At 40.6% G+C, this 16526-nt stretch overlaps 1 protein-coding gene across 2 annotated transcripts in view; it reads left to right on the forward strand.

The window, feature by feature from the left end:
* Positions 1-16526, forward strand: part of LOC310953969 (zinc finger matrin-type protein 4) — a 46575-nt gene that overhangs the window by 4240 nt on the left and 25809 nt on the right. For both annotated transcript variants that reach the window (XM_083923238.1, XM_083923239.1), the window contains exons 2-3: positions 9735-9851; positions 12823-12915. In XM_083923238.1, coding sequence (XP_083779364.1) covers positions 9741-9851; positions 12823-12915 — 204 coding nt within the window. In that variant the 5' untranslated portion in view covers positions 9735-9740. The remainder of the gene's footprint in view (positions 1-9734; positions 9852-12822; positions 12916-16526) is intronic.

Genomic DNA, 16526 nt, shown 5'->3' on the forward strand with positions numbered 1-16526 from the left:
TGTGGAGATATATAACTCGTATAACAAATAACTCACCTCTATATCGTAGAATTTGTGATGTATGTGTTAAGGCTACCCTCGCTTTTGCTTGGAAATGTGACTGCGAGAAAAAAATAAACAAGCATTGCCTTTTCATTTTTAATGCCTGTATCAAACTAATATTTAGAAGACATATTGTATTTATTCTGTGAAACAAATGACAAAGGAGGCAGAGTTCATGTGACTTAAACTGGCAGTTTTTATTTTTTCTCATTTGACCTTATTTGATTTACCCAAAGCTTAATCTACAGTTAGTTTTAGTTAATTTTCTTTTCAGGTTGTTTTCAACATGGGCTTTTATTTCCTAGGTTTGATCATTTGGCATTCGATTGCAATGATCAATGTCATTGATTCCCTCTCTGTTTTTGAAGCTCCAGTTTGCTGGAGGCAGTGTTCTCCAATGAACACTCAAGGACCAAGAAAGCTCTTAACTATTGAACGCAAAAACTAAAATCAATTGTTTCAATGTACTTACACTCACACCTTACACTCACGCTGTCTTAGAGAACACAGCTTCCGGCAAAGTGAATAAACAAACAAACAAAAAAGCGGTGGTGTAAAAGTTTAATACAATCAATCCCAAGGATCATGTAGTCAGCGCAGCAGGAAAATAGCATGTACTTGCTTTACTTTACCCTGACCTGTGTAGAGAACATGGAAACACTATAAAAGAAGGTAAAGTCACAAGCATGCAGAGACACGCGTCTCTTAGAAAAAGGTGCATTTGATAGGCTGTCTATTTGACCTTCGGCTTATTGTGTGGATCCCTGCAGGCATTGCAACTTACATTTAGTCACACACACACACACGCACATACACACACACACACACACACACGCGCACACACACACACACACACACACACACACACACACACACACACACACACGCACACACACAAACACACACAAACACACACAAAAACACATACACACACACACACACACACACACACACACTCTGACAGACCTTTACACACATATAAAACAGGAGACCTGTGATTGACAGTTGATACAAGGATATTTGTGTGCATGTCCCCTTAGGAGCAAAAAACATCATTAAATCTTCGCCGTGTTGTACTGAAACTATTTATACACCTGCTTTATAGTCAAACCGCCATCTTGCTGTAATATTCATATTCTTTGAGCCTTTGTCCCACAGAACAATGACCTTTTTTTACTAATTAGTAAGAGGGAAAATGTCAGATTGCTGATTAGCTGTTTGCAGTCATATCAGTTCAGTAAAAGAAAGAGAAAGAGAGTGAGAAAGGACGGAGTGATTTGGAGAGGATAAAGTCATAACAACTTATTTGGCCTGTGTAACTTCAGTTTCACTTATTGATGTAATTTTATGCCTGATTTGTTTTACACTTCTTATGTCTCACTCTAGCTCAGTCTCTGAGGTAATGCATGTCTTTTGTGTTGAAGTTCACGTTGCCTTATGGGAAATCTGTATGCTCCCTTCTCCATTTCTCTGTAATCTGCCCACTGGTAAAATACATGCTTGGAAATACAGTATAAGATTGCTCATGCGTGATTTTTAGTTTTAGTTTAGGGAAATACGTTAATGAAAAAATTGAATTATAATATTATTCTTAGGGGCTCTGATTCCACTTTCATTTTTGCCTACCAAAGGCAATGTGTGTATTATACTGAGACGACCATATGCTGCCAACAGCCATAACCCTTGAGGCGAGTGCTTTTGTGCTTAGTGCAATACCATGTTTAAAGGGTTAGGGTTTTTTTCTTTCTTTTTATCGATCGCACCATTTTCTTGTTCTTTTTGGATTCTCAAACCGTGCTTTGACATCAATGCAGTCTCAGGTCTAATACACTTTGTATTGAATCTGGATGTTTAGTGCAAAACGAGGGCATTGTTTAGTCTATAATTGCTCTGCCTGTCATTTTCAAGGGGAAAATATGGAGATGTGAACTGTGCCAGAAAAGTTACACTAATCAGAATAAGAACATTTGGACAGAATGTGCCAAAGTATAAAAACATTGCAATTAGTTGCTAATGGAAAAAGATAGACCCAAACAGCTTTGTTGCCATTCAGCATAGCACCCCCCATATGTTACAGTAACATAACAACCCCCATTTAAACTTCAGGCCGCCTTCGTCTCCCCCCATTAACTCAGTTACTGAAAACACACACACACACACACACAAACACACACACACACACACACACACACACACACACACACACACACACACACACAGATAGACACATGGAGGCAGAGATGTGCTCGGTTAAACTGGGAAAACCCAACTTTGCCCGGGATAATGGTCTTCATTCACCCTCTAATGAATCTATATCATTGCCGGAAGCGGTAGATCTGCTATTAATACCATTAACAAGTAATGGCCCAGAGAGAGATTTTAAGAGATAAAAGCAACACATTACCCTTATGAATAAAAAACGTCTGATAAAGGCAAAGAGGTCTAAGATAAAGTCTAAGAAGCACTTTATCACTTTGCACTTTTATTCTTACAGGTTCCTGCGATAGATCAAAGGTCAGATGATCAGGTCAGCAAAGGTATTAGTTATTATTCATATTCATCTATCCAATAGCTTTTGAGACATTTCCATCAAAAAAACATTAATCTGCACATCATGGTGATGCTAGAGGAAATGTAAGGGAATCATTAAAGTCAGTAGGATACATCGCCTAACAACCTTGTTAGCATGTTAGCTAAACTAAGCACTTTAACATGAAAAAGTCGGTATCACTAAGGGTACGTCCACACGATCAAAAACAACCTTTTTTTTCTCCGTCGCTCTTAAAAAGTTTTCCGTCTACATGAACTCGGCTCAAGAAATATCTGCGTCCACACAAAACCAGTGAAACCGGCCAAAAACACTGTAATACATATGCCAGACCTGGGTGTGGCGCTGTAAATGCCACAGAAATACACCAACAAGAACCAACAAGAAGAGACTGGATAGCCGCTGTTGTTTAGAATCATAATACAAACACCAGAGACTTTCTCGACAAATCTGGCGACTTCCCAACTCTCATTCATTCTATAGAGAAATCTGTCCACTGTTTCTGGTGTAATTGGAAACTTTTGGGGTGTTTTTGGAGACTGATGCACGAATCACTCTGTAGTCGAGCAGGGGGTGCTGCTATGAGCCCCTTCCCCGTCCCAAAGCAATTACAGGCGGGGTCTCTGTCTCGCTACTTTTTGCAACCTTCTTGGCAACTTTATTTGTTAAAAGCTACTAGCGACCAATTTAGCGACTGATTCAGACCATCAGGGGAAAGGGAGAAATATATGGTCGGCCTAATTCATTCCCATGCAGTCGCTCAAAGTACAGTTCAGTCTATGGGTCCGTGTCTCTCTCCATGCAGCAGCACTGTTGTTGTTATGTGACGCTGCAGGGGTTAGAGGCTGGAGGTGGGGCGATGACTGCATCATAACAAAGAATGCGGTGTCGCCGTCCGGACGACAACTCCACGGGGGGCGTTCTCAAATATTCCCCCTCTGGGACCAGGTTACAAAAAATACCGTTTTTGGCAATAACGCCGGCTGCGTGTGGAAGATCGGCCAAAACGATACTTAAGTTGTGCAGTTACAGGAAAATGTGTATTTGTGTGGACGGCCCTAAAGCTATACTATTCTTTTCCTTCTGAAGGGAAAATTAATTGTGTGAGCCAGATTTCAGCAATCCATCAGATTCATCTGGTGGACAGACCGACCGACATTGCCATCAATAAATGCATGCTGCTAGCCTAGCCAAAAATGCTACAAATCCGACATGCATTCAACCAACATTTGGTTCCTCTGTAATTGTTTATACCCTTTCAGCTTTCTTGTTTTTAAGCTTTATTTATTCAGTTAGTTTCATTAAGATCATAATTTCTTTATCAACGGAGAACAAAGATTGTACGTATACTGTACACCCACCTCAAATATTAGAAAACATATCTGCAAGTATCCCTAAGAAGAATGGGTACATCTAACATCAAGTTGCATTGCAATTTATTCCAGTAGTAAGGTACATACAACAGTAGTCTGCTTTTTTCTTTCACAAGGCTGGATAAGTCGAGCCTTCACCAGCCCTCATGAATAATCCTTTCCCTCAAGGCCAAACTTCCACCACTAGGAAGAGAAAAAAAGGTAGAAAATATTGTGAAAAGGATACAGTAAGATGAGAAGCACAGTATAAATATATGTGTGACAATGTCAATATCAAGATGCTCCATAAAAACTCAGTAACCCAAAATAAAATTGGGGCACATCAACAAAGAAATTAAACACAGACCCACACACCGGCTCATGGGGAGGAGTTTGTGTGACCTGACCTTGGCATTAAGTGTGTGTTTTCATTCTGTACCACACTTTGTCTCTTTCCAAGAGAATTCACCCTCTTGGTTTGACTATGCAGAAATGAACAATGGGCAAACAGACAGGAACCCTAATCACATATTTGTCACTCTATTTCTTTAGCTTTTTAGCTCTTTAGTTTTAATTTCTACAGCGAGACTTGTGTGTTTGTACCGTGGCTGTATTAGATTCTGTGTATGTTTGCAGTTTGCAGCACTGAGCAAGAATAGTACAAAGTGAGCTCCTGCAGTGCAAACAGAATGAATGTGAATTTGGATTCAGACTCGGGCTCCGGCTCCTTTGAAGACGTTATTCCCCCAGTCTAGTACCTTTGATTACTACTGTACTAAGGTGAGGACTGTTAATCTTGCAGCGAGTGCGCGAGGGGGGCAGACGAAGGGAGGACAGTGTCGGAAAGATTATATTACCAAGAGTTAAACAAGAAAAAAAAATGCACCGTGGAACATCAAAGTGACACAGCTGAGTGCCTTTGCGATATAGTGTTCCATATTATTAACCCTGAAACCCTTCCTCTTGTTATACAGTACCCACTAGTGACTCATTAGACAGGTCATTGGCTCTCAGTCTGATGTCAATTTTTCATCGTCTGTATGCATAATTTGACAGTTAAATCAGGGCAGCACTTTCAAATGAGGAAGGAACTATATAAAATGTGGGAAAGGGGAGAAGGGAACAGACAGTCCAGTTCACAGCGACCCTTCTGATAGAGCAGAAATAGAATAATTGATGTTGAAAAGAAACATATGAGACCCTTCTGATGGAGCAGAAATGGAATAATTGATGTTGAAAAGAAACATATGAGGGAATGAGGGAACGTCTGCTTTTTTATCCCTGTCTCTCTTCCTCTCTGCCCTCTGTTAAGTGTGGTACATTTTTCTTGTTCATCTCTACTATACATTATACCACTAAAGTTGTTTTCAGTTCATAACTGAGAATGTACAGTATTTATGATAGGAGTAGTGGTGCTGAAGCTCCCCGTTTGTATAAAACATTACACTATCTCTTTCAGTACTATAGGGCTCACATTTTGTACAACACAATGCAGTTGCAAGTAATACTACAAAGTAATTAATATTCTAAGCCCTGGCGACAGACAACAGTCTAAGTCGGTTCATTTACTCGACAAGAACAAAAAGGCACGTCCAGGTTAATGCCGGGTTTTTTAATGAATGGTGGGCCAGAGGCTGAGATTTGAGGGAGGGCTCAGAGTTCACATCCATGTTAAATACTTCATGTGGTCTTAAAGTAGAATCCCCTTAAGGTTAATTTGGTTTTCAGATGCCTCAGGCAATCGTGTATTCGTTAAGACTCATCAATCCTGTTTCTAGTTGAGATAATGTTCATTATTATCATTTGTAATACTGTTTGTGTATAACTTTAATTTCTGTCCCCCACATTACCTGTTACATGTTTGTATTAATATGTACTGTATATATACAATATATTCACCTATCTTGCATACATATTTTCACTGACTCCACTAATTCTAAAAGCACCATACTATACCTTGGAATATCAAGTATTTCTCTATAACATTATACACTCACAACTAGATAAGCAATTATAAAGTGCAGGAAAACATCCACGAGTACAGTATGTCATTGTTTTAAGTATTTCACACTGGAATTTAAAAAGCTATAGCCTACTAATCCGCTTCATCACAACTGTGTGGGTGTAGTTTAATTTGATTGACAACGGCCTGACAACCCAACTGAGTCCCACCCACACAGACATAACTCCAAAGACAAAAGCCTCTCAACACTAAAGCAAAGCATTAGTTCAGGAAAAGCACTAAAGTCGAGCTTGTACTGTCTGATTGGCGTCAGCTGTGGCTAGTAATGTCCAATCATATTCATGAAGGTGTATAACATCCAGTATAACCTCCCACTCCAAAACCGCTTCCTCCGCCACCCCAACCAGACCCTTATGTGCTATATATTATGACTTTCAGACTAACATTGAATAACCGTGTATGTTTAGCTCTCCCAGCTGAATCCCAGAATCCTTATTGTACGGCTGCCCCCTTATAATTGACCAAACCTTAGTCGACCAGAAAGTTCATTGGTCGGACCAGATTTCATTGGTCGCTTGGTCGAAAAAAAAAAAAAAAAAGCTAAACTTCATAAGAACTGCGCCTTTTCAAAATAAATCAAAACCCATACGGTTCGAACATGTGGGAATTTTAGGTCGACTAATGGACTAATGAAGTGACAACTACTGGTAGACTTGGAAAATTTTAGACGGGGGCAGCCCTATCTTATTACCTGTCCGATTCTTTAACACTGAATGCACAACATGCTCGTTTCTGTAGAGGCAATACTCGCCCTCAAAGATTGCAGTGGAGCTCTTTGGTTAATGGAATGGCATGTGAAGACATAACCGTGACCATTCAAAGCTTGGTTTGCGTAGCATGATATAGCACACGTCATAAGACTTCCCTCAAAGAGCTTCTTTTCCACCAATTCTACCTGTATAATCTTGTCTAAGATTGTTCAATTCCTTCATTATTGATTACATAGTTCGCACTGAACTGTGTGCATCTGAATGAAAAAATGAGATGCAAATTATACTGTAACTCTAGAATGCTGAACTAAAAAGAAAGAATCCGCTTGTAAAAATGACAACACATGCCTATTTGTGGTTCATGCCAGTTTAGAGGTTGCCTCCAAAGTAATTAGATTCTTATAAAGCATAACATAAGGTAACAGTCCACTGAACAGCTGCTCTGGTCTGATATGGTGGGAAAGAAAACACTTTTGCATTAAGACCTCTAAACCCATGTAACATGAAGACATCCTGTCCAGTACACCAATTATAAACCTTCCCCTCCCTCTCTTTTTTCCTTTCTCCATCTTTTCGCTTCGTTGGGCCTGCCATTCTATTAATCTCACCAACAGATTGCCTCTATTCATTAGTCTACATCTCCCATCTTGCATGTGATAATCAAAGGTAATCCAGATATTAGGAGGATAAGGCTATTTCGAGCCATCACTTTTAATTAGCCTATAGATTCAAAGATGGACTTGCTTCTGCCTGGCTGATGTTCATACAGACGGCGCAAGGTCTTTTTCTCGCCACACTGGGAGGACAGAAATTCTGCACCTAATCTAATGTGTCAGTTTCCAAAATATATCTGTTCCATCGTGTCTCACAGGACACTTCACACCGTGAAGGTTGTGATGAGTTCATGCCTCGAGACAAAACAAGTTTAAAGCTTGTCATCAGTGACATTTCACTATGAATTTTGCTGCGCTAATTCAAATTTACCTGCATTGACATTTAATTTTAATGTATGGGGGTCGTACTGTAGGTTCAACTAGATAATTGAACAAGTGTCTACACAGCATGTCTGTAGTTAACTGGAGGGTCCAGGGAGCACTAAACAGACAACGAGAACAAACGGGGTAATTACCAGTTGCATGTTAGTATGTGTGTGCTCATGTGTGTGTGTGTGTGTGTGTGTGTGTGTGTGTGTGTGTGTGGAGGTACTGAGTCAGTGGACTGGTTAACAAGGTAATTACATACCAGGCTTGAAATAGACAATATAAATTCATGTCACTTCTTTTACTTGCTGACACATGGAGTAGATTTTATCTGATCTCATCACTAATGTTGTGAATTTCACGATACACGCCAGACAAAAAGACCCTATTCTTTCAAAGTTATTGGAGCTGACCTCTGCAGCATTCATGTATCTCGATCTATAAAACACTTTTCCCCCACAGGCACTGTGTCCTGTCTTTTCCTTGGGGCAAAGAGCTCATCCAGTTTAATGGCTGATGTTCATGGACCATTCCCTACAGACCTGTTACTCACCCTAACTCTATCAGAGCCGTGCCTACAGGGCACACATAATGAAGAGAATTGAACACAAGACCACAGAGCACATCATTAAACCATTTTCTATTACAGTACTGGGTATAAAAGTGAAAGAAAACACTGCTGCCAGGTTGTTAGGGACCCAGAGCCACGGCTCCCAGTGGGATGCTCAAGTCTCTATGGTTTTACTGGCTGGGCAATTCTATCACTGAAAAGGTTTTAAGACAGTGTTTCTCACCGGGGAATCTTGCTGGAGACCTTTTAACAATTTACTTCAGAGACTTTACAGCGTTGATATTTCCTGCCAGTGTTCAGAATGTTTTGGGAAGGGTGAGAATGGCGGGTTGCGGATACTTTTTAGCTTGCAAAATTGAACGTCAAAATTCAAATGTAGGTTGGCAAGACATGCTTTGTGATTGTTACTCACTAGAGCCCAGTGCACAAAAACGGTTTGAATGTTTTAAAGTGGAGCTGCACAGTAGAGCTGAGAGAAGACTGTATAATAACTCAGTATGGAGTTGAAGAGATGATAATGTTTATCACAACAAGACATAGCTTTGAGTCTTCTTTGTTGTAGCAACTTCAAATTCAACACCATGATTTCAATACCACGTTCCCATACAATGAGAGTGAATAAAGCCGGACGAAGACAACAACTCCTAATACTTCAGCCGCATCACTATTTCCAACTTAGAGGGAAAAGAAGCAACTGATAGTGATCACTGACAATATTTGGTCCAGAAAGCTAAAACCCAAGGTTTTTACAAAATGTTAGGGTGTCCTACATGCTGCTCCCCTTCCGTTCAATTCACAAGGTAATATTGTAGTTATTTACTCCACTACATTTGTTAATTGTAGTTAATAATTATATAGTTGCATTGCAGATTATGATTATACCTACCAAACATACACTGATAAACCGTACATTTCAATTACATAGATTTACAACAAAGCATTACTACATAAAAGACATAAACATGCTTATAACACATGTATGTATGTATTCATGGGTCCATTCTTTACAATGAGTATGATATTTAAATAGTACGTTGCGATTGGATATATTTGCATTTTTGTTTTATATCATAAATAAGGTCTCCCTGGTCTTTACATCATCACACAACCATAACTATAGTAATCTTGTTGTTTCTAGCACCATGTTCTGTGTTTTTAAATAATTCCAAACATTTTTTAAATATAAATATACTTGGAAGTTTATCACCAAGTAAAATGCATAATCTCAAGCCAGCGCTTCAGGCCATTGTTTCCAAGACTGGAGCCAAAATAAATCCATGACCATGAGAGGATGTTCCGACAGAGAGGATCAACATATATTTGGGCTGAACTGTCATGATGAATGTGTCATTCTGGAGGAAAACTATTTCTAAATTGAGCAGAGATAAAAATGCATGCTGCCTGTGCACCTCTTACACTCCCTGTAAGGTTCACTGACATTTTGTGCCGTTCTGCATTTTAATCATATTTATATTTGCGTATGTTTGGGCGTGTGTGTGTTTGTGTAGTCTCAGATGAAGATGAAGTCTGCGGGCGTCGTGGATGGAGGCTTGTTCACAGAGAGCTATTGTAACATCTGCAATGCCCAGCTCATCTCCGAGTCACAGCGCACCGCTCACTATGAGGTGAGTCCGTATCTGCTCACAGGAATGGCCGCACAAAACAAACTGTGTTGCTATGACAAGCAGCTTCCTGCACTGTACACTTTGCATCAGCCTATTTGTACTGATTTGTGCTTGTGCTGTTCAAAACAGTTCTCATCCATTATACATAGACTTAATGCAGCATGGTAATGCTAGTCACTTGCACACAAACATGCACACTTTTTGTTTTAATGTAGTCTACTTCTCAGCAGATTCCTTAAGAGTAATTTAATGAACGGTAATTCAACAATCAGCCCTGTGCATTATTTAACTAGGATGTATGCGTGTGTGCACAGGTGCATATGCATGTGTGCTTACATGCATGTACAGCAATTGGGAATTAACAAGCAGACTAATGAGGACAAGTTCCTTATCTCGACAGAATTAACAACAGTGTGTATTTGTCTACACACGTGTGTACTAGCCAGGTTTGCATGAAAGTAATCCATTTCTGCCTCTTAACCTAACTCATGACATAAGCAGGATTGTGTAAAGAAATGGGCAAACTGAGCCAGTGCATTTCCTCCCGTTCACCCTTTTAAAAGGTCTCTGTAGAGGTCAGTAGGTCAAGGAGACTAGCCAAGAAATAATTTGAAGGCAGGGAGTGTCTGGATGTCAGTTTCAATAAGTATAGGAAAGGAAATAAGGAAATAAGGAAAGGCAATTTGACTTTTATAGAACACTTCATATAAGCAGGGTGAATAAAAGCATTTTACATTACACATGGAGACAACAACAGGCTAAAGAAAGGAGTGCTATCATGTGGGTAGAATTATTTCAGTCCATCCCTACTCCAGTCTGGACTATGCCAGAAATGCACCTAAAATGTTTGGATAACTACCAAAAACACCAGAAGAATAACTTGAGTGCACTCCAGCAGTTTAGTTACAACAAATAACAACAAATAACAGCTCTCTATACCATGCCAGGTCTTGGAGGGACACACAAGTTGGAGGACAATTTATTTATAAAAAGTCTGCCACACGCAGAATGTATCTTATTCACACATGATCCTGATTCACATACTGTACCGAAGACCAAGAACCTCAATATTATGTGTGCATTGACTGTTTAAAGGCAGGGGTGAATAGAGTAAGTCAGCTGTCAAAAAGATGTGTCCATGAATAAAAAAGATTCGTCCGTGATTCTAACCATTCGTATTCGTAAATAAAAGAGTTGTACAAATTCAGCTGTCCTACACAAGTCTGAGAAATTGTTGGGGTTAGGATTGTTTTTATGTGAGGATGAATCTAAAAGCTGTGAGTACAAGTCTAATTTCTACAACTACGAAGTCCGCCCTGTGAACATGAATTCAGTTTGTGGGTACGAGTAGAAAAAGTGTTGAAATGACGTCACATAGGTCACAGGCAGTTCAGAGGGGAAAGTAATCGAACCCTGAATGATGCGCTGAAGCCGAGGATGGCTGACAACAGTGCACCCACTGACACCGCCAGTATTTTTAGGGGAAGCATCATCACAGCTAAAGTCAATAACACATCCAACATTTATTTATTTTTATTTTGTTATTTATTTCATGAAGTTCTACTGTTTTAAATAATATACAGTTTATGGACGTTAAGACATACTGCTTTAGCTTACAAGCTAACAACATGCCGGCCAGTGATACTCAGTTAGCGCTTGCATTAGCTACTAGCAATAGAAGTTGGCTTAAGTTAGCTGATTAGCACTGATGAAAACAAAAACAAAAACTGATTTGAGATATAATGTTGACCAAATTACAGCTTTTAACGATTTATAAATTGTCTCAATTACCACGAATACGAATGGTTAGAATCACGGACGAATCTTTAATCATCTTTTTGACAGCTGTCCTACTCTATTCACCCCTGCCTTTAGACAGTCAATGCACACACAATATTGAGGTTCTTGGTCTTCGGTACAGTATGTGAATCTGATCATGTGTGAATAAGATACATTCTGCGTGTGGCAGACTTTTTATAAATACATTTTCCTCCAACTTGTGTGTCTCCTCCAACTTGTTTTGACAGAAAAAAAACAGGAAGAAGAGACAGACATGCACAGTCCATTAGAGTAAAAGGTGAGCACTGAGGGTCAGTGCAGAGTAACCATGGTGACACAAGGTCCCGCTTTTAGCCCATATCCCTTAGCCACCAACAGCATGAACATTTATACACCTTTAAACACAAACATACACTCAGACATACAAACACACAAACATACTCTCAGACATACGCACGCACACACACACACACACACACACACACACACACACAAGCACGCACACACACACCCACACACATGCTGACAAAATGCATTAAAGTAGTGTGACAAGTGAGGAGGCATGTCCCGGCGGCAGACGATCCATTCTAAGCACTGGAGCAGCAAGTACAGTGTCTTGTCAGAGTCAGTTGACTCTGAAGTAGTAAGTAAAACTTCCACGTACATTTACTTCTACAAAATGTAATTCCACCAATCATAATATGATTAAAAATGTAATCACGTCTATCTCTAGCTTTCTCCCTTGATGCTTTTTTTAATCATTGATTCCACAAAAAGACTCTTGCAATTTTATGTTTTTAAGGCAACAGGATATCATCATTTGAGCCATCCAAATTATTGCCTGATTTCCTTTGGTACTTTACGTTGTCAGTATGTACAGGTGAAGTAAAGTGTCCTCCCAGCAACTTTCACTTTCCCAACATCTTACTCAGGGCTCCCAGAAAACTGAAGCTGGCCCGGGCCATTAGTCACCTAGCCTGAGGCAGTCTGCTAGCACCATCAGCTGAAACAGACATAAAAGCTGGCTTAGTAGCAAAGGTGGAGTGACAGTCATTGATTGTTTTACCTCTTAGTTCACTAAATAAAATAAAACTAGGCTGACTCTCTCTCTCTCTCTCTCTCTCTCTCTCTCTCTCTCTCTCTCTCTCCCTCTCTCTCTCTCTCTCTCTCTTTCACACTCTCTCTCTCTCAGAGTAAGAAACACGCCAACAAGGTGCGTCTGTTCTACATGCTTCACCCTGAAGATGGAGGACCACCTTCCAAGAGACTGCGGCCAGATAACCCAGTATGTTGATGATATTTGCTCATATCAAATGTATAATACTTGATTCTGACTGTATGATATTTTGATATTATGATTACTGTCAGAGGAAATATCATGTATTCACTGGGACACTGGGAAAAACGACACAAGTATTCTTTCGGCCCTGTCCTCTACATAAAACATGTAAGCCTAGCCTACTTATACTAAAAAGAGAGGGAGCCGCACGTACTCATAGAGTCACATCCAAGTTACTACTACATACAGAAGTAACATGTTGTGAACTATTCCCGGTTGATTTTAAAACTGTTTTGTTCCTGCTTAGTAAAGTTGTTTCTTTAACTTGACTTCGGCATAAACGGATGGATGATCATCTTGAAGATGTTGGAGTATATTGGAAGTTTTGGAACCTCTGGTCATTTTGTAGATATCCAAAATGCTCCCATGCTGCCGAATTAAGGAGCTTTTTTGGCAGGAACATGAGTTCCCTCTGACACTTTTACAGCTTTTTCTTTTCAATGCTTCATGCGATTGGCACGATGGTTCTGTCACACACAAAACAAACCTGCGAGCACACTCTTGTTATGTGACTTGAGATTTTACCGCGTACACAAACGTGATTCGCTGGATTCTTTTTTTTTCTTCGTTTTTTCGTTTGTGAAACTGTAAAGATGTTTATGGAAAGACAATTACTTGCATGCTGAAATGTGTAAATTTGGAGTATGTTTTCATGTATAGATGACATAAAACCTGAGTTGACTTAAGTCAAATCCTTTCCTGGGCTTGTCTACTCTCAGGCTTGGCCGTTGCAGCCAAGTGCTCATGGGAATATCTGTTTGATCTGTTGTGTGCAGTTTACGCTATAATTCTCCCAGGAGAGGTTATGCCTTAGCTGTGGTTTTTCTGGCAAGATTTAGTGGAGGCAGACGCCACCAAGCTGCTCTATATCGGACTATTGCAGGCTACGGCTAGGGAGGTCAGTGCATTACCGATGTTTGTGTGTGTGTGTGTGTGTGTGTGTGTGTGTGTGTGTGTGTGTGGGGGGGGGGGGGTAGTGGGGAGGTGGAGCATCTCCAAAAACAGTGCAGTGCCACAGCTAAGACCCTGAGCTGGAGTGCAGGGCCAATTAGCTCTGTACGGCAATGACCCTCTGTCCAAATACTGTTTACAGCTACAAGCAAATGTCTTCAAAGGAAGGACGACCATTGTGGAAGATTCAGTCATTTCCCCTTTTTTATAGCAAAATTGAGATCCATGCTGAATTATAAGACTTTAAGGGCCAGCTTGAGCTTGAAAAGAACTATTATGTGTAACATGTTGTCCAACCAGGTTGGAAGGCATGCGTGGGTGATGGCGCACATATACAGACAGCCTCTCCATGGTGTTGCACTCATTTGTACTAGGGTTGGGTGATGTACATGGTGAAACATCACAAGGAGGTGCCATTATAGGAGTTGCCATATGGGCTACTCCTATAATGGCACAATAAATTCAAATGATGAACTGATGATGTGTTCAAGAACTAATTTGATATAAATGAATTCATATTTAGGCATTGCGCTCCCTCTGCACTCTCACTGCATGTCTGTATAAGCCAACTGTCCCTCCTCTCTGCCATGCTACTTGACTGAGTGCTGAGCACTTAGACTGCGAGTGGGACTGCGCAATTCATCCAAACTGATCCATTCACATGTGCAAAAAACCTGCAACAGCAGCTATATTGACCATTATCAATTGTGATGTTCTTTCCCCAGCAATGAGGGGAAGAACATCATGATTTGTTTTACAGATTTTTATACTGTAAGATGAAAAGAAATGGTCACGTGCTGTTATGCTTCTTACTCAACCGTTTGAACCATGTTTTGTAAGCTGTGCACTAAGAGGTAAAAAGTTGATACACGTGCACCACATAGACACGACACTCGTGAAATAGGCATGTCAAGGGCACATGGGTTTACTAACACACTTACACGTACTGTAGAAATATACACACCTGCGTCTCCATCTGTCTCCCTAAGTGAAGAAGACATGACTCAGCCCCTCCTGGCTTTCTCTTCATATGGGACACTGAATACACACAAACAGACCATATGCACACACACACGTACACACACGCCTCTGCTGCCATACTGGAATGTACTGTGAGCGCCACAGCTAGCAATTTGTTCATAACCTTTCACGCAGAGATGTGACATTGATTATCTGACAATGCAGGAAAAAACTGATGTAAGATGAACGGTTCTCCAGAGATGAAATTCTCACCACTCAAGTTGGGATAAACTTTTCTTCTTTCATCTTTTTCATCTGAGTGATTTTCCTCTTCTGTTCTCATACTGATTGACATAGTGCAATCCAATGGGAACAGCAGAAAAGGTATTAAATGTCAGCGTCTACCCAGTGTAAAATGCCATGCCTTGAGGTTTGTGTGTTTGTGTGTAGGTGAAAGTGTTTGTCATGGAACAAACAGAGAAAGTAGGTCATAAAGGTGCTCCCAGATGAAAGAGGAGGGAACTGTATCCATTTTTCTCCCCTATTCTCCACCCTGCTCTCTCTTTCTGTCTCTCTGTGGGCTGTTTTCTACCTGCGCAAAAGGGCAAGGGGTAACAAAATGCTTTTTTCCCCTCGCCTTTTATTCTCTTCTAATGCTATATTTGCACTGTCGGCCCCTTTCAATTTACACTTCCAGCGCTTCTTTAAACTCCAAATGAGAGCGTCTGTTTCCCTGTGCTGCTCCATGTGTATATTTAGCAATGTTTCCCACAGTGCCTCGACACAGAGCAAGGGAAGAATTGAGGAGGAGCAGAGAGAAAGCGAAACAGAAGGAGATGAAGATTAACACAGCTAATTAGCAGTCTATTGTTAGGTGCATGAGCAGGATGAAACCACCCAAACACAAAATATTCAGCGATACAGGCGTCACTGTCAGGCAGCGGATAAATAGACCATACATCCAGCTTGTGCACACACAAACAGAAACACAATTAGGTCGCATGCAAATAAATCTCAATGGATGCATGAGGTGCGACAGGTAGAGACAGTGAGGGGCAAATCATAAAGAGGGAAAATTAAAATGAGCGAAGGTAGGAATCTAGAAATCAAAAATGAAGAAACAGAAAGGTTGATGACTTCCAGCGGAGGCAGACGATGAAAGAAATCAGTGAGTCAGAGATGCTGTTTATTGTTTAAAGTGGTTCAGTGGAGTGGCAGCTGTAATGAGCTGACTGTTATTCATATATCAGTCACCCACACACACTTGAGATTGTTCAAAACTTTCCCCGTGCTGTTACTAAATCCTTCGTGTAGAAGCTGTATTTGAGCGACAGCATTTGCGTTGCCTTCTTCTTTCAAGAAGCTGCCTCTTTGTTTTTCAGTCCCGTATCTGTCGACTGATCCTTTTACTTTTCAGTGTGTTTTGACAGGTGAGACCACTGCTGGCTGCCACAGAGAATCATCTCAGCCGCTTTGTCCTGAGTGGAAAAAAAACATGCAGTTGTAGGACATTGGCTCACTGCGGTTGATTTTCTTCATCCTAGTACAACAAGATTTGGGTAGAACAAGATCTCAGCAGCGCTGCCCAATGGGGGGGGGGGGGGGGGGGGAAGACAAAGTAGGCGAAGGGGGAAGTGGAGGGAAGA

Source organism: Echiichthys vipera, assembly GCF_963691815.1.
Source record: "Echiichthys vipera genome assembly, chromosome: 11".
Taxonomy (NCBI): Eukaryota; Metazoa; Chordata; class Actinopteri; order Perciformes; family Trachinidae; genus Echiichthys; species Echiichthys vipera.